Here is a 23,618-nt window from a genome sequence, read left to right as displayed (position 1 = left end):
GTGCACTGTCTTCTTTTTGAAAGGAAACAAAGCAGAAGATGTCAGAGTGCATCAAACATAGAACTGCTGCTTCAGTTACATATGTGAGTCAGGGCCAAGCTGTCACCTGAAACATTACTTCCTGTGCATGAGGAATACAGCTTGAAAAGCCCTAGGGTAAAAATTATTTAACCTGCTTAAAATGCACAGAATTCCGCAACCTTGCAGAAGCGAGCCTAGGGAGGAAGGCACGATGCCCGAGTTGGGGACGACCCCTGGACTGTGGGGTTGGCTGTGCTTCTTCGGCTTTCCTGAGAGGTGGCGACTTGCCCACCATGCCTCCAAGCTACACCAGCATGGGAGCTTTCACAGTAGGGAAACTGTGGCCACTGGCAGATCTTTTGCTTTTTTCCCAAAAGGACACCAATGCACTTCTATGGATAGCTTGTACTTCTCTCTCCCTTAATTCCCTGCAGTAAAGACAGTTTGGGCTTCCCTGGTGGCTCAGTGGTAAAGAACCCACCTGCTGATGCAGGAGACTCAGGGTTAGATCCCTGGGTCGGGAAGATCCCCTGGAAGAAGAAATGGCAACCCACCCAGTATTCTTCCCTGGGAAATCCCACAGACAGAGGAGCCTGGCAGGCTACAGGCCATGGAGTGGCACAGAGTCAGACATGACTGAGGGACTAAACAGCACACAGACAGCCTGGTCCTGAGAATTCCCTTTGTTCCTACCCCCCTGTCGGGTAGGGAGATCAGAGGAATAAAAGGAGGTGTCATGATGGCCTGGACCACGGGGAGCTGGGCACTGGCTCCCAGAGTGGACCCGCCCAGGCTGGCATTCTCTGCCCCTGACAAGTACTCAGCTAAGCACCACTGTCACCCTCGCTAGGTGCCTTCCCTCCAGAGGAAAACGGGGACTGATCCCTGGATTGCTCAGCACCAGACCCATCAGCAACACCAGCAGCACGGTGAGGTCCTCCTCATGGGCGACTGGGGCCCCCAGGCCTGCGGAGCACACATCCACCTGCGCAGCGCCCTCTCCCCTTGCTGCACTCATCTTCCCAGGGCCTGGGGCCTGGCTCAGGGCAGGCATTCAACTAATGTTTGCCTGGTTAACAAGCTCCATCTTCTATCTCACCATCACAAGTTCGTCTGCCCCATCCAGTCCTTGCAGACTGATCTCTTCAGGGATACACACCTGGGCTGCCAGCAGAGCTCAGGTTAGTTAGGAGCAGCCTGATTCCCACCCCTGCCCCCCACCTCCAAGTACGTGCTGCTGACCCCTCCACATGCCTTAAGAGCCTCCCCTGTCCAGGAACCACATGTCTGTAAGCCAGCAACTCCACGGCCAGGGTGGGAGGCCCTACTCTAGCTAGGCTATGTCCCTGGAACCTGACGGCACCATTTCCTGACCCACCCCTCTGTGCCCCCACTCTCCCAAGCTGCAGTAAACCCAGGAGGTTTTACTTTTTTTATTCCTAGTCGTGTGCACCTTAGGCTTATCCCTTACCCTGCAATGAAACGTGCTATTATATGCCATACGGAGCCCCAAGTTCAGGGAGGGGATGTCCAGGACCAGAGGGAGGAAGGAGAAATGGATGGCTGTCGGATGGATGGGACCTCCCATCCCTGTGGCAAACCCACATGGCCTGGGTCGGGATGATGGGACAAAGGAGCGAGTCACCATCCGTGTGCCCAGATAGTCCCCTTTCCAGTGGGCAGACTTGCCAGGACCTGGCGCAGAGGGAGACATGTCAGGGCAAAGCACACCATCGCATGGGTCCACGAGTCCAGAAGCAGAACTTCCATTCCTGCTCCTAACAGAGCCCGTCCCCCCATGAACAAGCAGGCAAATAACATAACTGAATGTGTAAGCCTGAAAAAAAAAACAAAAAAAAAAACTGGTTCAGAAGCATAGGATTTTCTACCAAATGTGAAAGTCAAATGGTAGCACAGATGCCAGGGAAAAGAATTTTTGAAAGGTTTTCATTATAAATTGTAATTAAAAATACATATTTAGTACCTCTCAACACATATACCCGATCCATCAGCACAAGCATCTCTGAATGTGATGTGCCTGGGGGAGTGGGGCGGTGGTTGGGAGGTGGCAAGCATTCACTATGACCTTCTAAAGCATCACTTAGCATCTGTCACTGGCAGAAGCTCACAAGAGCAACTTTTTGAGCCCACACCTGCTCAGTAAAATGAAATACAATAACGAACAACAGAGTGCACACAGGGTCAACACATTTGTGGGGTGAATGGCTGGTGGACAACTGAACCCCAGTTCTGACCAGGCTTCAAGCTTGGCTCCTGCCCCACTGGCTTGTGGCCTGGCGGTTCTGCACTCTCTCTACTGGGTTTCTGCATCTGTAACATGAGGATGTCAGTAGCCCTGCGGGGGTGGGTGAGGCAATCGTGAGGGTCCGAAGCCTGAGGAAAGGATGTGTGCGGTGTCCAACACACAGCAGGAGCTGTACAACTGTGGTCGTGGTGTTTACCGCTATTATCAGTCCATACGTTGTTTTCCTTTCTGGGTGAGGACAAAGGTCCAGTGGAGAAAACAACAGATGGTGCTTTCTCCAGAGACGTGCATGTGTCTGTATTTTCCCTAAAATGCTCCTGCGGGGCTGGGTGGGTGGGGGGTGCACAGCTGACCAGTCCTGCCTGCTGGGTTGGGAGCAGCTGAGACACAAGGGCCCCTCTGAAGTGTCCCAGGAGAAGATGCTCCTCAATGCAAAGTGGGCCTTCAGGGAGGGAGTGAAAGAGACGCCCCATCTCCCAAGGCTCCAGGACCACATGCCACTCTGGATGAGGCACACACGCTGGCAACAAGGCACATGCAGGCTCCAAGAGGGGTACTAAGGGGCTGGGCTCCAGGCCCCAATTCCCGCCACCCAGCGTGGCCTGGGGCTGCTCCCAGCTGTGCTGCGAAGCACTTTGTGACCCTGGACAAGTATGTCAACCTGACTGATTGTCACAGAAGACCTCTGGGCCAGGTCATCTCCAGGGTCTTGCCAGGACTCTACAGAGTAGACACCAAGCTGTCAAATGAACCTCACTTTTCAAACTCGACTGTACACACTAGGCTATAAGAAACAACCACAGGAGAACTGTAAGTGGTCCACCTGGCTCCTTCGGCCAACCCTTGTCACTAGCATTTGGCTGAGCACATGGGCTAACATGACAGGACCATTACCTCACATCAGTGCAGAAGGACACCCCGACCACTTTACCACCAATTCACGGTCCACTATAAATGCCCACTTGTATATTTCCCAAGTCAGACTCTCAACTGTTTTGCTCCTGAAAAATCAAAAATACAAAATCGATGAAGGTTCCCTGCGAACAGCCACCCCAGGACAGCTGGCTTCCAGGAGGAAATGTAGGCATAGCCCCAGCCTGAACACTCCCCAAGACCTGACCTCCAGAAGCCTCCCAGCTGTGAGAACCACTGGGACAATCCGCACGCTCACAGAATCCATGAGTTCAGAAGCAGAGAAAGGAAGCTGAGAGTTAAGAGAAAGCGACAGCAGCCTGGAGAGATCAGGGAACGACTTGGAGACAAAGATGACGTGAACAAATGCTCAGCGAGGAACAAAGGAACATCCAGCCTGCCCCAAACCGCTGATGCTCTACAATCAGACCCTGGCCAGCTCAGGTCAGATGGGGCCCTTCAGATGCCCACCTGCCCTCCCGTACCTAGAGCAGTGGTGGGCACAGGGCCAGGGGTGCAGGAGAGAAGGGGCCTGCTTGGCCAGCAGCCTGAGGGGCTCTGCAGTCAGCTCCATGGCACCAGCCCTGAACAATGTCCCCCGCACCCACACTGGCCCCCGGGGACAGGCGTGAATGTGTAATCGGGGAAAGGAACGTTTGAGACATATGCATCGGGTCTAAAAATGAGCCAGGCCATATGGGGAAGCACAGTTAGAAACACGGTAAGAAGGCTTTACTTAAACTCTCAACATTTTTAGTCCACGTTTCTTCTAAAACTGAAGGCTCCCACTTGAGTAACTTGAGTCAAGAAAGGGTGTTCTTTAGAAAAATGATTATTTTCATAAGAAGCAACTTAGGTGCCAGTTGCTGGGAAAGAAACTGGGAAATACCTTACCTGCTGTCCTCGTCCTTCCTCGGGGCACAAGGGGCCAGGGGATGACGCATCTGGTTTCACAACCCCCGTGTCACTCACTGCATACCTGCTTCTCCCCGGCTTCTCCAGGGGGCAGCCCCTCCTCCTTCCCATGGCCCCTCCTGGCTTTTCTCCCATTAGCATTCTTCTGAACAATCTGTCTCTATTTTCTAATTATCCACCCACTGATCTGTTGTGAGTTGTTTTACATTTTTTGTTCTAAATACTTGGACGCTCATGATACACGGAGACAAATCCAAGTTTATTTTGGGTGCTGGCACCACAGTTTCTGTAGACGTCTCCACTGTCTGTGGGCACTGCATTTGGCAGGTCGTCTGTACTATGAATGATCTTGTAAGACAGAAATCTAGAGAGTTCTAAATCATGGCATGTTATATGTAATTCAGGTTCGCACAACTGTATAGATTATACAGCAGAAACTGAAGAGGTAAACCTCAAGTGTTAAAAGTGGCTCTGAAAACCCAGAGTCCTTGCTATAACATGGTAAAGAGACGATAATTGGAGAAGCTGGATGTTTAAAATCAAACTGAGATCTCTCAATATTCTTTGCATGCGCTGCATAAAAACTTAGGGGGTGGTTTGCTGTTGTTCAATCCTTTAGTCATGTCTGACTGTGTGACCCCATGAACTGCAGTATGCCAGGCTCCCCTGTCCTTCACCATCTCCTGGAGCTTGCTCAAACTCATGTGCATTGAGTCTGTGATGCCATCCAACCATCTCATCCTCTGTCGCCCTCTTCTCCTTTTGCCTTCAGTCTTCCCCAGCATCAGGATCTTTTCCAATGAGTCGGCTCTTTGCATCAGGTGGCCAAGGTAGTGGAGCTTCAGCATCAGGGGAGTGGTTTGGTTTTGTACTTTTTTGAAATGGAAAAAAAAAAAAAGTACTTTTTTGTACTGGTTCCTTAGATGATGACTTCATTTAGGAAGTTATGTTTAAGTGACATGTAGAAAGACTATCAGTAATTTTCTTATCCTTTATGGACATTCAACCTAGAAAACCAAACTACTTATAAGACAAATGTAAGGAATCAGCTTCTCCTCTTAGGTTGTTTATAGAAAATACAAAGACAATGAGCATCCTGACCACTGACCAAGCAAGGAGGCATGGACCAAACTCACACAGTAAACCTCCTTTCCAGCATGTGTTGAAATCAGGCTTCAGCAGAAAGGGCAGATACTTGAGCACCAACTGCCTGGTGACAGCCAGTACTGACTCCAGCAGGAAGTCCCCTCCACAATCTTTATTTTGATTCTATGTGTGTTCTGAGCAAACAGATGCAAATGCTAACAGTCATTACTTCTGGGTGATAAGATCACAGATGATTTCTGTTTTACCCTATTTTCCAAAAGTTTTTAAAATAAGTATGCCTTCCTTCAATGAACAGTTTGATAAAAGACAGGTGTTTCAAAGAGATGACAATTCTGAGGGCTATCTGAGTGCAGAAATCGTGTCATACCAAAAGCCTGTGAATGGCAGAGACAAGAGAATGTGCTTGCTGCCAATGAGACTGCTGCCAAAATGGAAAAGAATTTACAGAAGAGGAGGAGGTGTACTCCTGGGACATTTGACTTCTCAATCATTTTCATTAACAGCTCCTGCTCCCCTCAACATTAAAGGAACCAGGCCAAGTTATTGATAAGTGAGTCACTTGGGGCCCAGAGTAAAGGATGCTCATGAGTAGCTAGTCCTCTACAGTCCCAGGGGACAGCACGGGTGGGAGAAAACCAACACAGCCTTGCAGGTGGGGCCAGGAGTGACTGGATGCACCAATGCTTCCAGAAGGATAAAAGAGGAGCCGAGAGGTACTGTCCAGTCTTTTCCAGTGGCCCATGGGGGACAGCACCACTGTTCCAACGAGCCCCAGGCATCTGAGCCAGGGTTGCTCTTCCGGTCCACCCACACTCAAGACCCAGGGGCTGAGTGCTACCCTTTCTTCCGTCCTGCCAGGCTCCATTCCTGACGCACACACAGCCAAGGACACGGGGCTGGTCCCACAGCACGTCTACACCCATCTCAAAGCTTTTGGTTATTGTTCCCAGAGGTGACTCAGCAGGAACCAAGGAGCTTACAGGGACTTCCAACAGACAGAGAGAGGGAGGGACAACTCCAGCTCTGCCTGAGATAATCACGGACCAAGGCATTCCTCGCCCTGGGCTCATTTGGACAGACCGCCTGCTGCCTGCCTTGCTCAGATCCGCCGAGGATGCCTGTGACCACAGCAGAGACCCACAGATCTGTGGGGCGTGAAAGGGCACCCCAAGGCTGCAGCATCACAGAGGTGGGGCCCCAAGGGGCTTTCTGACCATCTTTCTCTTCCGTCTCTGTTGTAACAAAGATGTGCTTATTGAACTGGCTGAAGTAGCCTGGACTGGTCAAGCAAGAAGCAAGATTCCCTCCCCTGCCTGCTGCAGACCCAAAAAGGACTGCTGGATGATTACAGAAAGTTCTGAGCCACGGCCTGGGGATGTTCTGGGGAAGATTCAGTCAGCATGTTCATGTCCAGTGGCAGCCTCATTTTCAGGTCCAATCTCAGCAGGTGCTCGGTGATCCTCTGATCTCTGAATGGTGGTGGTGGTTTAGTGACTCAGTCATGTCCGACTCACTCTTGCGACCCATGGACTGCAGCCTGCCAGGCTCCTCTGTCCATGGGATTTTCCAGGCAAGAATACTGGAGTGAGTTGCCATTTCCTTCTCCAGGGGATCTTCCAGATCCAGGAATCGAACCTAGGCCACTTGATGTCTGCCCATTTGGTTTAATGTTTGGTAAAAAGCCTCTTGATGAAAGTGAAAGAGGAGAGTGAAAAAGTTGGCCTAAAGCTCAACATTCAGAAAACGAAGATCATGGTATCCGGTCCCATCACTTCACGGCAAATAGATGGGGAAACAGTGGAAACAGTGTCAGACTTTATTTTTTTGGGTCCCAAAATCACTGCAGATGGTGAATGCAGCCATGAAATTAAAAGACGTTTATTCCTTGGAAGGAAAGTTATGACCAATCTAGATAGCATATTAAAAAGCAGAGACATTGCTTCGCCAACAAAGGTCCATCTCGTCAAGGCTATGGTTTTTCCAGTGGTCATGTATGGGTGTGAGAGTTGGACTGTGAAGAAAGCTGAGCACCGAAAAATTGATGCTTTTGAACTGTGGTGTTGGAGAAGACTTTTGAGAGTCCCTTGGACTGCAAGGAGATCCAGCAAGTCCATCCTAAAGGAGATCAGTCCTGGGTGTTCATTGGAAGGACTGATGCTGAAGGTGAAACTCTGGCCACCTCATGCGAAGAGTTGACTCACTGGAAAAGACCCTGATGCTGGGGAGGGATTGTGGGCAGGAGGAGAAGGGGACGACAGAGGATGAGATGGCTGGATGGCATCACCGACTCAATGGACATGAGTTTGGGTAAACTCTGGGAGTTGGTGATGGACAGGGAGGACTGGCATGCTGCGATTCATGGGGTCACAAAGAGTCGGACACGACTTAGCGACTAAACAGAACTGAACTGAAAGGTGTAAGAACAGCACAAAAGATGTCTCTTTCCCTGAGCTCTCTGAGAGCAAGCTGCCAGTGTCCTGTCCCATTACCTCAATACGTGATGTGCATTTCTACACACAAAGACAGCCTCCTCCTCAACACAACCCTACCATCAAAACCAGGGGTTAACACTCACACATGTTCACTGTCATACTCACACACTACTCAAGCTTTATGAATAAGACCCTGGTCTCTAAAATAGAGAACCTCATACCACTTGAATTTCCTTTTAACATCCTAGCTGCTTATCTTTGCTATAAAGTCCTGTCAAATGCCCACCCAGTTAAATCCTGACATTTGAGTTGGTTAAAAAAAAAAAAAAAGTTTACCTACATACAGCACAGGTAACTCTACTCAATGTTATGTGGCAGCCTGGATGGGAGGAGAGTTAGGAGGAGGAAGAGAATGGATACATGTATATGTATGACTCAGTCCCATTGCTTTTCACCTGAAACTACCACAACATTGTTAATCTGTTATACTCCAATATAAAATTAAAAAATTTAAAAAAAAATCCCAAGTTGTCCCGTCTGTGTGTTTTCTTGCAGAAGTAAGTCGCTCAGTCAACCCCACATGGATACGCTTTGAGGAACCTGGGGAATTTCACTCCCAGGACCAGCCCCGCTCCAACCACAAGTCTCAAACCAGACAGCACGAGGTGTACTTCAGAGAGTGAGCAGTGGTCCTTCAGCAGCCTCTCTCTACTCCGGGTCTGGCGTGAACTCAGAGAGGTGGAGTCTTGGTGCTAACCACCGGCAGGTGACTAACTGGCCTCAGGTAGGTCACATAGAGGCCAAGGCTAAGGAACAGTCCTGGTGGCAGCCCACTGCTGGTTCAAGACACCATGGAGGGCAGTCAGCAGTGGACATGTGGACCTTGGAGCCAACCCGCCACTGGTGGCTACTAACAGGTTCTAATGGAGTCATGGTTCTCTAGGCAGCCTGATCAGTACCTGGGCCTAAGGTGACCACTGAGAAGACAGTTAACCTTTGAGGCTGCAGCAGGTTCCAGCTGCTGTCAAGAAGTAGCAAGAAAGATAGGTCTTTGATAAAATACCTCCCCAGCTAAGAAGATTTAGCACATGGCTTGACAACACCTCACCTGCATGGTTTTAGGAGTCAGGTCATGGAAATACCAAGGCCAGGTCAGAGCCCAGGGATGTGCTGAGCCTTTAAAACATTATCTGCACTCTGCCAGGAGAAGCAATTCATAAGGACGGTTCCTTGTTATCACTGGAAAAGTTCTCTTTGACTGTTCATGACTATGAGCTGAATAGGAGAGATCTATGGTTGCATGTATGCATCAGTGCACAGCCTGTATGCAAAGAAGTACTCATGTTGTTTTACTTAATTATAAATTATAAAAAGAAAAAAAAGAATGTTATTTGTTTCCTAACAGAGAGCTCTTCGGGGGGAAGGCACTGCTTTTTGTCTGGGGGCTTCCCAAGCGGCACTAATGGTAAAGAGTCTGCCTGCCAATGAAGGAGACAGAAGAGACTCAGGTTTGATCCCTGGGTTGGGAAGATCCCCTGAAGGAGGGCATGGCAACCTAGTATTCTTGCCTAGAAAATGCCATGGACAGAGGAGCCTGGCGGGCTACAGCCCATGGGGTTGCAAAGACTTGGACACGACTAAGCATGCCTACATGCACTGCTTTCTGTCTAACAAAGGATGAGAAGTGATTGAATTAAACTGGCGACCAACCTTAACCCAGTGCAGGAATGTAAAAAAGCAGGAGAGGCTCTGTGGATCACAGGTGTCTGCAGCTAGAGATATCAACACGTGTGTGGTACACAGGGACTTGGCTGGAAAGTCTGTGCTGTTTTGTCCCAAGCCAGGTGTCTGCCGGGGAAATCTTAATCTGACTTTAACCACAGCAGTAGAATCACAAACACGGATGATGTCATGAGTAGCTATTAGAAGGTTGACACATGTGGTGTGGTTTCTGAGCCTGTTTTCACTATTTCTGATGCACGGTGGAGAGAAAATACACTGGCTCCGTAATCCATCTAGGATCACACTGGAATTCCGACAACATGCAGGTCACAGCAATTTAAACAGGAAGCCTTGGAAGGCTTAGCTCCAAAGACCAGCGGGAGGCAGGAGAGGATGGGGAAAGTCTTCGCACTTTCCTTCTCAACACTGATACTGTGCCAGGTCTGATGATGGAGAGATAAGTCACTCCACCACAGTGACCTCTAGTTGGGCACCTCCCTTTTCGGTCACACTGCTTGAGGGGCTGATGCAGGACTCAAGCCCAGATAACAAGGTCTCTTTGTCCAAGAAACGCAAGACTTTGGGTGAGCAGGGTAAACACATCAAAAGACCAACCACCAAGGGGGGCGTTTCTCCCAGGCGATGGGAATACTGAACCCCATGAGCCTTTAGAGCAGGGGTCCCTAATCTCTGGGATCTAACGCCTAATGATCTGAGGTGGACATGATGTGAGAATGACAGAAATAACATGCACAATAAATGTAATGTGTTTGAATCATCCTGGAACCATCCTCTCCCCTCCAGTCTTGTTGAAAACTGTCTTCCACGAAAACAGTCCCTGGTGCCAAAAAGGTTGAGGACCACTGCTTAGACTATAAATATTAACTGCTGTGGATAGATACAGATGTTCAGAACATAACTTTGTTGGTGTTTTTACAGTAAATAATGGTTGGTGCAAACGTTTCCAAGGCCTGACGGGGGAGGAAGGGTGGAGAAGGGTGGTTAGTCCCCAGAAAAGGAGCACGGTTCCCCAGCACAGCTCTCGAGTGCCAAGGAGAGCTGCGCAGAGAGAGTTACAGAGGAGCGAATGTTGATTCTATTTAAGGAAGAGCTTTCTAGCAATCTGTGTTCTCCCAAAATGGAACTGGCTGGCTCCGTGGAAGGAGACATGAGCCTGCAGAGCTGGGTGGCCATCTGTTGGGGCGGGGGAGAAAGCCTGGCACTCCACACGTGGACAAGCTGGCTGAGTGATGCCCCCTGAGTCCTGGGAGCCCCAGAGACTGACCATGGCTCATGGAAAACCAAACCAGAGCACAGATGTGCTTCACAGCTCAGCTGTCTTCTCGTTCTAAAAGCTGAAGGAAGGAAGGACAAGCTGTTCAAGGGGATTTGTGGGTAACTTGGAGGTCTACTTTCACCTTATTTCACTCCCCGGCAATCCATCCCATTTCTGGGTGTTTCATTCTTTATTGGACTTCCCCGATAGCTCAGAGGTAAAGAATCCACCTGCAGATGTAGGAGATGCGTGTTTGATCCCTGGGTCGGGAAGATTCCCTGGAGGGGGAAAAGGCAACCCACTCCAGATTTCTTGCCTGGAAAATCCCATGGACAGAGGAGCCTGGCAGGCTACAGTCCATGGGGTCACAAAGAGTCAAACATGACTTAGCGACTAAACAACATCATTCTTTACTAGAATCTTGAGAACATATTTTTTTAAAATGATAAGAAAGAAGACAAAACAAATCAACAATGTTGAGCATCTCCCAAAAAAAGGGACTTGAGTGGATGAGGAAAAGAAGAAATAAAAGTAAGTTCAGGGCACTCCTAAAGTATTTACCTAGTCACGCTTTCCAAAATTCTAGATCACAGTTAACGGAGAGTTATACGCACAGGACAACAGTGTTTCTTTCAAGTGACAAGCTTGGAAAAAAAGACAAACGGGTGTCACTTTCATGGAAAAGAATCAGATTGCTCATGAAAAGCGGAATTTCTCCATCGGGCAGAGTCTACAGTAGCTGATGTGATCCACACGCAGGCCAGTGTCTCATTTCTCTTTCAGAATATGGAAATAACCTAACCCATGACACAAAATTACTCCCCAGTGGGTGAAGGCTTCGTATGGTTTCAAAGAAAGTCAGTGGACTTTTCAAGATTGCAGAAAATGAAAGATGAATACTTTGCAACACTCATCACACTCAGAGCTTAATTATCCTTTCAGTTTCCCTACCCATTCCCCCTCCCTCAAGTGAAACTAATTCTCAGGTTAGAAATAAAAAGGAAAACTTCAAGGACGTGTAACATGGGTGATAACCCTGACCTATTTCGAGAGCAAACTCTCCCGTGACAGCCAGTGGTCTCAGGGGCCACTGTATGGTGCTCACGGAAGGAGACACCATGGACCGGACCTTCAGGAAGTAACTCTTACTCCCTCTGCAGCTGTGACTACTGCAAGGAAGCCTGATGCCCACACGAAGGCGAAACCAGACACCATCAACTCCAGTGGACCCAGGTGGCCTCTCTCATGTCCAGACACCAGGGAAGGGGACAGGCGCATGGGAAGAAAGCCAGGTACCCAGCTGGCCCCCTGTGAGTCACCCCAGTGGCCTCGGCATCATACCGCCCCCTCCGAGTCCCCACCTTAGCTGCCACCGTATGCAACTGTGGCATGAAATGCCACCAATTCAACAGGGGGAAACAATTCACCAGGTTCCAGGTGCTTTTCACCATCTCCTCCTCTACTTGCAAACGTCCCATGCACAGGATTCTGTGGGAGAAAAGACTGGAGGGAATGACCCGGGCGGAGCTGTAGATGTGCCTGGAGGGGCTAATTCCCATCTCAGGCCCCTCCAGAACATTGATGCCAGGAGACTGAGATGTGCAGTGGGGGAGGTGGAGGTTCAAAACACACAGAAGGGTCAGCTTACAGAAACCTCCAAACCTGAACATCTTGAGGAAACGACAAACAGACCATTTCTGCACTGCATCTCTCAAAGTCCAGAGACTTGAGAAGTAGAAAGATGCCTTTTTTCCTCAAACACAAATGAAAATGACAACTCCTCCCACCGCCCAGCCCTGAGAGTGCCCACCCTCCAGGATGGGACAGGCTGGGATTCAGCCCAGGGTCCCGCCACGCCCACCACTCACCGAGCGTGTCCTTGATGTTCTTCACCAGGGAGCCCTTCTTCAGGCTGTTCTTCCTCTCCACGTAGTTGGATGGCACATAGCCTGTCCGGTTGGCTGCATTGCGCACCCGCCACCAAGTCTTGGAGTCGTCCAGTAGCCACAGGCGCTCGTTCTTCTTGATGTCCAGCTCCTGATCCTGCTGGGCCGTGTAGTCCCACTTGGCTATGACGATGACCTCCTCTGTCATCTTTCATGGAGTCCTTCTGCCAGCAAAACATTTGTAAGAGAGTCATTAGAGCCCTGGCCAAACACCACTGCATCCACTTGGAAAACTACGCCCTGACAGCTTTTATTACAACTTGGCAACCATCAAAAAGAATGAAGTGGTGCCATTTCCAGCAACATGGATGGACCTAGAGATTATCATACTGAGTGAGGTAAGTCAGACAGAGAAGGGGAAATATTGTATGACATCCCTTATATGTGGCATCTAAAAGGACATGATACAAATGAATCTTATTTACAAAACAGAAACAGACTCAGAGACTTAGAGAACAAACTTATGGTGGCCAGGAGGAAGGCTGGGGGAAGGGATAGTTAGGGAGCATGGGATGGACAGGTACACACTGCTATATATAAAATGGATAACCAAAAAGGACTTACTGTAGAGCCCTCTGCTCAATATCATATGGCAGCCTGGATGAGAAGGGAGTTTGGGTGAGAATGGATACATGTGTATGTATGGCTGAGTCCCTTTGTTGTTCACCTGAAACTATCCCAACATTGTTAAGCAGCTATACTCCAATACAAAATAAAAGGTTTAAAAAACAAGTCTGCAACTGGCTGTCTCTGGAGTCTTGAAAAAACCCTAAGATGCCCTTTCATCAACAAGTTTTAGTAGTTTGTTTACAAATGGTGACCTCATCAAGCAAATCTTAATTTTGCACAGTGGGAACTGTATGCTTTGCTTAAAACAACAACAAAAACTTTCCAAAACCTTCTACATAAAATAACCGTATCATAATTAAATATGTCCAGTTCACTCAGTCGTGTTCGACTCTTTGCGACCCCATGGACTGCAGCACGACATGTCACCCTGTTCATCGCCAACTCCTGGAGTTTACTCAAACTCATGTCCATTGAGTCGGTGATGCCATCCAACTGTCTCATCCTGTTCATTGGTTAAGCAACACCAGATTCTTGAGGCTGACATTGTTACATCCATTTTCCTCAGGATAAGCTGAATTTTCTGAATTTAATGACTGTGACACATCCAAACTGAAGTGTGGTATCCTGGACTGAATCCTCAAATATGAAAACTAGTGAAATCCAAGTGAAGTCTGGGGCTTCCCTGGTGGCTCAGAGGTAAAGAATCTGCCTGCCAATGCAGGAGACATAGGTTTGATCCCTGGGTCAAGAAGATCCCCTGGAGGAGGAAATGGCAGCCCCCTCTAGTATTCTTGCCTGGGAAATCCCATGGACAGAGGAGCCTGGTGGGCTACAGTCCATGGGGTCACAAAGAGTCGGACATGACTGAGTGACTAAATAACAACAGCAACAAAGTGAAGTTAGTCAATAGTTTACCACCAACCAACTCTTACTTTTGACAAATGTCCCTGGTCAGGTAAGATGTTAGCACTTAGGAAAACTGAGTGAGGGATATTTGGAATGCTTTGCACTATCTTTGCAGCTTTTCCATAAATAGGAAATCATTCTTGGAACCTGAAACACAGATGTTTATAGTGGCTTCATTCATAACTGCCAAGATTTGGGAGCCATCCAGCTGTCCATCAGTAGGTGATGGGTAAATCAACTGTGGTCCATCCAAATAATGGAATGTTGTTGTTGTTGTTGTTGTTTAGTCCCTGAGTTGTGTCTGACTCTCTGAGACCTGCCAGGCTCCTCTGTCCATGAGATTTTCCCAGACAAGAATACTGGAATGGGTTGCCATTTCCTTCTCCAAGGGATCTTCCCAATCCAAGGATTGAACCTGTGTCTCCTGCACTGGCAGGCAGTTTCTCTACAACTGAGCCACCAGGGAAGCCCCAGTGAAATATTACTCAGTGATAAAAAGAAATGAGCTGCCAAGCCATGAAAAGACATGGAGGAACTTCAGATGCATAAGACTACGTGGAAGAAGCCCATCTCAGAAGGCTACAGACTGTATGATTCTCACAAAGACTCTCTCCTTGACCACACTTGAGTCAGACTTCTCTGTGCAGACTAGACATCAATTTGTGTACTTCTGTGTCTCTCTCTGCATTCTAGCAAGAATCCTGCTGAGTTGCTGGACCCTTACCGAGGTGATGCCTGTTCTCAGGAGGCATCCTGTGAGGTCAGTGCAGCCAGAATGCCCTCTCACCTCTGATGCTTCCTCTCTCCTGCTCCCCAGCCCCTCACTCCTGGACTACAAACTCCCCCCCTTCCCTCCTGCAGGTGGATGTGAGGCCAGTCTCTCCCCACTATGGCAAAAGTCCCTCAAAGTACTTCCCTGAGTAAAATCAGCTAAACCATGCTTTAAGAAATGTCATGTTTTCTTCAATAATTCCAAGAACATAACATTCTGGAAATGGCAAAACTATGGAGACACTGCAAAAATCAGAGACAGGGAGAGATGACTAGGTGGAACACAGGGATTTTTAGAGCAGTCCAGCAATTCTGCACAATATAGTAATAGTGGACACATGTCATGACATGTGTCAAGAACCACAAAATGTGCAAAACCAAGAGTGAACCATAATACAAAATTACTCCAAAATTAGAAGTTTATTAAAACAACAAAGAATTCAGTATATTATATACCTCAACAAGTCAGTTTTGGAAGTAACAAATAGTAAAAATATACCTGAATGAATACAATAACTATTGTATTTATTGTATGTATTTACTGTATTTAGTTCTTCAGTCATATCTAACTCTTTGTGACCCCCAGGAACCCACCAGGCTCCTCTGTCCATGTAATTCTCCAGGCAAGAATACTGGAGTGGGTTGCCACTTCCTCCTCCAGGGGATCTTCCCAACCCAAGGATCAAACCTGCATCTCCTGCATTGGCATGCAGATTCTTTACCACTCAGCTACTGGGGAAGCTCAACAATGATTATAGTTATGAGCTATTTCATAACTTCTCAGGTAGAAGATGGGCCAGTATGTTTGCAACAGAAAAATTCAACATTCAGTCCTTTAAATGACTACACATTTACTCAAAACTAGGAAGATATGAATAATGGAAAGACTCTTGACTCAAACCCTCTTCTGGCAGGGAAGAGTTCTCATTATTTATAGGGGCGACTTCAGGATGACAGAGGGGACCTAGCACACTGACTCCGCAGAAGAATGAATCCCATTTTTAAATAACATGACACTCTCTGCTGCTAGATGCTAAAGACACTTATAAATAATACATGTTCTCCTCCTTCATGAATTAACTTCCAAACTTACAGATAACAAACCTTAGGGGAAGGAGGAGATGATTAACAAACCTTATGCATAATGTACACAATATCCAGGAAAATAGTTTACACAAAGCTCATTTCCAAACTGTAGGCAGTACTGTTATCTACTTTCAGAAAATCTCAAGTCCATGGGTGTCTCCATACATCCTGAACTCACTGTCAGGTTTGTTTTTTGAAGGTCATGGAGGTTGTTTCTCTTTTTTCAGTCATGAGGGGAGGGGCCCAAGCAGTAACAGGAATGGGGTTCAGAGATTTTATTGGGATACCAGGTTCGTATCTTAATTACAGTTGTTTTAAAGAGAGATTTGAACAAGAACAGCACATCACTTAAGACCAATCAAAGCAATCTATAAATTTTCTGCACAATTTAACTGTGTGAGAAAGCTGGTAAGTTAGGCTCTGGCTGGCATGGTAGGTTCCAGTGCAGGTTGACAATCACAGGGAAAGGAGCCTGGAACACTCTGTGCCTGGCTCCACCCCCATCGGTCACCTGGAACCCCTAGGAGTGGGGGCTGAACATCCCTAGCATATCACAGGCCTCAGGTGACTCCGACAGCCCTCCTTGAAGGTGCTCCTCCTGGGTCCAGAGCAGGGACTGTTGGAAGTGAGTGCTCAGTCTAGGGGAGGACATCGGTGTGCACAGGGTGTTCGTTCAATCTCCAAACACCCACCTCTCTGGGAAGTGTGAACTTTAAGGAGAAAGAAGATCAGATTCAGAGACTTGCTGAACAACAGAGCCAGGACTTGAGCCCAAGGTTGTGCTCCTGTGCTCACTTCTTGGGTGAGTGATCACAGCCCACCATCAACAACCATCTCACCCTAGCAATCACAGCTCTCCATCAACAACCACCTCACCCCAATGACAATACTCCCCCATCAACAACCACAACAATAACCACACCCCCCATCAACAACCAATCACAGTCAATGCACAGGTCTACCCACCCCGCCCACCAGCACCCAGGCCACAGACCCCATTTTGCCTTCCCTTGGCCATTCGGGCTGTAGAGGCCGCTGGCTGGATGGCCATCCAGGAGGGAGCTGTTGGTAAGGGTAAGAGGGGCAAGAGTGGGGGTTCTACCCGAGGTCCTGGGAAACTGCTCTAGGAGGCCAGGAGGAGCCAGTGCTTCCAGTGATGAAAAGTCTGCTATGAGTGTAGGATGAACTGTGTAATAAGAAGAGGCTGGTGCTGAATTAAGATTATTCCCCAATATAAACCAGATGTACAAATTGACTTAAATTCCTAACACGGAAAAGCCATCCAACAGAAGAAAGTCTGAGGAAGTACCTTCTAACTGACTACAGAAATTTTAAATCAGAAATGGGACTCTGATGTGGTCTAGGACTTACCAAGGTCAGATATAAAGCATAGTGCACATTTACCCCTCCAACTTGGGCAGGTAAAGAAAATCAAATTTTTGCCTTCATTCACTAAGCTAGTATTCACCCACCTATAGCCAACAGAAAGAAGAGCCACAAAGTTAATATTTTGCAGCCAGATCATGTTTCATGTCATGTGACCAGTCATATAATTTTAGGAGTTAGTGATAGAGATTAGCAAGAAAAACCCTATTTTATACTGAATTAAAGAAACTCAGAAAATCTTTGCTAAGCTGCTTTTTCAAGTCTTGGGTGGAAGAAGATTAAAAAAAACAACAAAACCCCAAACAGACTGGAATGGTTATAAAACTTTCTTGGCCCGGCAGTTGTCACTAACTCCTAAAATAATATCAATCCTATTCTGGGACTCTCTAAAAAGGAGCCTGTTAACTGTGGCTTGCTGCTTTAGGGCTGGGTTACATAATTCTCAGAACAACCAACACCCCAAAATGCTCACGGACACTCCCAAAGGGGTCTCGGGGGCCAAGCTGAACCACTCAGTCATAACTGCAAACAGAAAACCTGAAGAAAGAGTCTGGGGTTCCGGATTTCCCAGGTGGTCCAGTGGCTAAGATTTCTTGCCCACTGTGCAGGGGATCTGGGTTCGATCCCTGGATGGGGAGCTAGATCCCATATGCAGCAACCCTGAGTTCACATGCTGCAACTAAAGACCCCGCCTGCCACAATGAAGATCAAAGACCCCACAACTAAGACCCATGCGACCAAGCAAATAAAAATAAACATTAAAAAAAAAAATCTGGGGTCAAGGCTTAGCTGGGCCTTCTGTGCATCCCCCTGGCCTTCCTCTCATTCTGTAGGATGAGACAGCAGCTCCTGCCTCGCTTCAGGAGGTACCCAGACCCCTGGGAGCAGCCCAGTGACGTCGTGATTAAGGGACGAGGGTCACACAGGCCTGGGTTGGAGTTGGCTGTGCACCTCAGGCCAGCTGCCCTTCTGTCATGTAGGGCAAGAAAGAACACCTCCTCCAGGAGTTTGTGAAAACAGCTCTGAGCCCCCTGCCCACACACAGACTCAGAACGGGAATCCCAGTCAGCATGAAAGCGCTGTGCATGCCATAGCACTGATGGTTAGTGTCAGGGGGCCAGGCTGCCAAAATCTCCTGCCCAGTACTCTAGCATCTAAGAGAGGACAGTGGAGGACGCTCAGGCTTTGGGATGAGACCCTTCTCGTGGGTTTGAATCCTGGCTCAGGCACTTTCCAGCCTGTGGATGTGGACAGGTTATCTTACATCTCTAAGCCCCAGTTTCATCATTCATTCATTGTCTCTGTAGATCCATCATCTCTGCTTCACAGGGTGACTGCAGACCTGGGATGAGCTCACGGTTAGGAAACAGCCCCATGGGCACCAGGGGGATGCTAGCAGCTCTTCCTATGACTGGGCTTCCCTGGTGACTTGGCAGTAAAGAATTCGCCTGCCAAGGCAGGAGATATGGGTTCCAATCCCTGGGTCAGGAAGATCCCCTGGAGGAGGAAATAGCAACCTACTCCACTATTCTTGCCTGAAGAATCCCATGGACAGAGGAGTCTGTCCATGGTGGGCTACAGTGCATGGGGTCGCAGAGTTGGACACAATTTAGCAACTAAAAACAACAATCTTTGACCGTGTGCCCCTCCCCATGGAGGAAGGTGTGCCAGGCCCGTTCTGTTCTTTATTTTCTCTCTTACATGTAGTGTATTTTTGTGCCTTAGGGAAGCGGTAATACCTTGACTCTTGTCATGGCTTAATTAACTTGCTGAGAGCTGGAGCAGCATGAGATTCCATATCGTGTCTTACTTGAAGTTGAAGTCTAGCAGCTGTAATTAGTGATACGCTTGCAGAAAGCCACCAACTGGCCTTTCTGTTCCCCCCAGGGCATCACAGGCTCTGGCCAACTCCTGTCAAATGAGTTGGCATCTGGCAAGTCTTATCTACCACGCAACCTAAAACTTTAATGAAGAATTTATAAGGTCTTTTAAAGTTGCTTCTGACACCATTTCTCTGAGTGGGTCTCCTCAAAGCAAGTTACTATTTTAAAGTATTTGCAAAATAAACAGAGGGAGGAAAACAGTGTGATAAATGAGAGAAAACAATGAAAGTGTTATTTTTGTTTGGACTGACCTTGGCATGGTTACTCATGGCATTCTTTTTCAGTGAGCTGCTGTAGGCACTTGCATAGACTTAGTGGCTTGAACCAGCCCAAGTTCATTCCCTTACAGTTCTGTGGGGCAGAAGTCCCACCTGGGTCTCCCTGGGGCTGAGTCAAGCTATGGGCAGGGCCATGTTCCTTCTGGAGGGTCCAGGGAAGAATTGTCCTTACGCCTTCCAGCTTCCGGGCACTGCCCTGGTCCAGGCAGGTTCTTCTCTTATTCTTCTGCCTCCTCTCCTGCTCTCAGGGCCTCTGTGGTCACAAAGGCCTGCAAGGGTGTTCCCTCAAGATGAGCTGATTAGTAACCTCCTCTCCCCCGCGTTTCCCCACTAGCCTGACATAGTCACAGGTTTCCAAGGAGGAGGATGTGGACATATTTGGAGGCTGGGCTAATATTCTTCCTACTTGTTTAGTTGCTAAGTTGTGTCTGACTTTGCGACCCCATGGATTGTAGCCCTCCAGGCTCCTCTGTCCATGGCATTCTCCAGGAAAGTATACTGGAGTGGGTTGCCATACTGAAAACCTCTATTTGAGTGAATTTCTATTATAATTGGTTGACCACATTGAAGGCATGAGCTCTTATAAAGAAAAAGCTTAAGACCCATATTGAAGTATATTACCTTATTGGACTAATTCAGAATGTAAGTTGAAAATCAAGGTAAGGATGACTTTTTTCCCCCCATGTAGTCAGTCTCTTTTCTTACCGGTTGCTCTCTAAACCAATTATCTGCTCATAGCTCTATATTTGGATACATCTCTATCTATGTGTGCACACAGGTATTTTTCTGAAATTACAGGTTAATATGCTAGTGGTAAAATATTACACTTGTTTTGTTGGTCCTTCTGTCTCTGTTTTGAATTGAATTCAATAAATCATATTCTATCCATGTAAGGTTTATATTACACAATGGGACTGGCAACATTTTAAAGCTGTTTATGACCCTGGTCTTCTCTGAGGCTGGCTAGATCAGTCATCCTATAGAAGGGTGATGAGGGAGGTGCATATTAACCTTGAATCATCAGTGCCTTTCCTTGACCTTCCCATTAGGCCAGGCGGCTGCAGCCTGAGCAGCCGCTGTCAACAAATAACAGGCTCTCCCACACGGTGAACAGGTGAACAGGTAACCTCAGGTGATGCAGGTGATCCTGGGGAAGGAAAGCCTCATCTGCGCTAAAGAGGGCCCACCCTGCTCTTCATGAAGGAGCCCGTCCTGTGGTCACTCCCAATTCTCTTGGCTGGGTCATTCCTCTCTCTCCTGGATTGTCTTTCCTGCCTGCTGACAGCAGACACTGTCCATTAGTCACTGAAGGGCCGCCCTCCGCTCCGCTCCCTGGAGCACCCAGCCCTGCTTCACGTCCTCCCCTCCTCTCTTACAGGCCCCTCCTCGTGCTTCTGACCTAGGCTGTCTGGGGGCCTTGACTCCATCCTTTTGCCCCCTCTCTAAACAAGCTGCTCCCAAGGGTGGCCTCCAGCCCTGCTTCCCCAGACGCAGACTCCTCCCCCACCTCTGAGACACCTCCAACTGTTCTCCAAACTCACCCAAACAGAACTCTTCACCATTTATATCAAACAACAGCAAAAGAAAACCAACCAGAGGGTGACCACAAAAATCCACCCCCTCCGCCTCCCCAGGCCCCCTCTGAGTCTATGAGCATAAGATGAGCATCTGTCCAGGTGCCCACAAGGCAAAAATCTTGGCACATCTCACAGAATACACACACCCCATTCATTTCATCAGCAAACCCGTCAGTTCGCCTTAAAAATACTTCTCAAATTTTACCACCATCAGACCCTCCACTGCCCAGCTCCAAGCCAGCCCCACCTGGGCCCAGACCACACGGTTTTTTCCCCTCGCTGGTCTGTCTCTGCCCTCATGGTCTGCCTCCCCGGCAGGGCAGCAAACAGACAGTAGGTTGTGTCTCCTCCGTTCAAGCCTCGCACCCATCCCCATCACAGGAGAACACAATCTGAGGCCAGCTCTTCCTCCAAGCTCACACTCCCTGCTCCTCTTGCCTCCCCTGCCCCCTCTCCCCCTTCCCAAATTCTCAGCCCACCCTGATCAAACCACGTCTCCGCCCAGCTCATCTGAAAGAACTGCTGCATCCACCACACTCTCCCTCGCCTCCCCCCCACCGCTCCACCACTTCCCTGCTCTGCTTTCTCTCTCCCTGGCACTTACTGGGACCTCACATACATTTTTATTATCTGTTTTCTCGCTGAATAAAATGCCTCGCACACAAGGGATTGTGCTCCTCATAAACCAAGCACTTAGAAGGGCCTGAGCCTGTGTCCCCAGCGAGCACGTGGACAGCAGCATGGATGCTCTTTGCCAGCAGCTGTGTGGCCTCCACCACCAGACCTCTCATGGACACAGGACACTGAGATGCTGCTTCCTGTGCTCAAGTCCTGATGTGCAGCTGGATTCACACTTAAGGAACTTTATTTGAAACAATCTCACCTTAGATAGGGGCTTCCCTGGTGGCTCGGTGGTAAAGAATCTGCCTGCACTGCAGGAGACCCAGGTCTGATTCCTGGGTAGGGAAGGTCCCCTGGAGAAGGGGATGGCAACCCACTCCAGTATTCTTGCCTAGGAAATCCCATGGAGAGAGGAGCCTGGTGGACTACAGTCCATGGGGTCGCAGAGTCAGACACAACTGAATGACTAACACATACTTTCACACTCACCTTTGATACTGTCATTGTTATTCTACATAATAAGGGCTCTTCATTCATGAGGGAAGCCATGGAATAATTTCAATTAAAATTTAAAATTTTGTGTCATTCAGCTACTTTGAGTAAAAGGGGAAAAGTACACAGAATATACATAAATATTCATGAAATACAGATCAATAATGAAGGGCAAAATTCCTGACAACTGATGAGAGCAGCAACAGAGAAGGAAAGATGAAAGTTCAGCAAAGCTCATTAAACTACTGAGGAGGCACCGTCTCACACCTGGAGATATACCTGTCAATAAAATGATAGCGTTTGAAAACTTTGCATTTATCAGTCCCCAAATTTAAAAACAGGATGTTGAACACCGAAGCAACACAAAGCAGAAACATAATCCTTCCAGCAGAGCTGTAAGAATATAAGACTCCCTTTTATAGGAAAGCATGAAAGTGTATAAATAGTGGTATGCATAGCTGGCACAGTAAAAGATCATTCTAGTTCAAATAAATCTCGATTCTCTAAGCGGAATTACCAATCCTCCCAGATCAAAATATGATGAAACTGGCAATGTATATGGAAACACAAAAGACCCCGAACAGCCAAAGCAATCTTGGGAAAGAAGAACCGAGCTGGAGGCATCAACCTTCCTCATTCAGACTATACTACAAAGTTACAGTCATCAGTATGTAACATACAGACATTATGGTACTGGCACAAAAACAGAAATACAGACCAATGGAACAAGATAGAAAGCCCAGGGATAAACCCACACACCTATGGACACCACCTTATCTTTGACAAAGGAAGCAAGAATGTACAATGGGGCAAAGACAGCCTCTTCAATAAGTGGTGCTGGGAAAACTGGACAGCTACGTATAAAAGGATGAAATCAGAACACTTCCTGACACCATACACAAAGATAAACTCAAAATGGATTAAAGACCTAAATGTAAGGCCAGAAACTATAAGACTCTTAGAAGAAAACATAGAACACTCTCTGACATAAATCACAGCAAGATCCTCTATGACCCACCTCCTAGAGTAATGGAAATTATAACAAAAATAAACAAACGGGACCTAATTAAACTTAAAAGCTTTTGCACAGCAAAAGAAACTATAAACAAGGTAAAAAGGCAACCCTCAGAATGGGAGAAAATGACAGCAAATGAAACAACTGACAAAGAATTAGTCTCCAAAATATATAAGCAGTTCATGCAGCTCAATACCAGAAAAACAAACAACCCAATCAAAAAGTGGGCAGATGATTTAAATAGACATTTCTCCAAAGAAGACATACAGATGGCTAATGAACACTTGGAAAGATGCTCAACATCATTCATTATTAGAGAAAAGCAAATCAAAACTACAATGAGGTTATCACTTTGTTCCGGTCAGAATGGCCATCATCAAAAAATCTACAAACAATAAATGCTGGCGATGGTGTGAAGAAGAGGAAACCCTCTTGC

At 47.7% G+C, this 23,618-nt stretch overlaps 1 protein-coding gene across 5 annotated transcripts in view; it reads right to left on the bottom strand.

Annotated features, from left to right (window-relative positions):
* The window catches only part of NCK2 (NCK adaptor protein 2), a 112,197-nt gene that overhangs the window by 13,636 nt on the left and 74,943 nt on the right, over positions 1 to 23,618 (bottom strand). For 4 of the 5 annotated variants that reach the window (XM_043468813.1, XM_043468817.1, XM_043468814.1 and 1 more), the window contains one exon: positions 12,520 to 12,761. In XM_043468813.1, coding sequence (XP_043324748.1) covers positions 12,520 to 12,745 — 226 coding nt within the window. In that variant the 5' untranslated portion in view covers positions 12,746 to 12,761. The remainder of the gene's footprint in view (positions 1 to 12,519; positions 12,762 to 23,618) is intronic. The other variant, XM_043468815.1, reaches the window with a different exon arrangement.

Source organism: Cervus canadensis, chromosome 5, assembly GCF_019320065.1.
Source record: "Cervus canadensis isolate Bull #8, Minnesota chromosome 5, ASM1932006v1, whole genome shotgun sequence".
NCBI lineage: Eukaryota > Metazoa > Chordata > Mammalia > Artiodactyla > Cervidae > Cervus > Cervus canadensis.
Note: the sequence above shows the minus strand (reverse complement) of the source record. Positions and strands in the feature narration are given on the sequence as shown.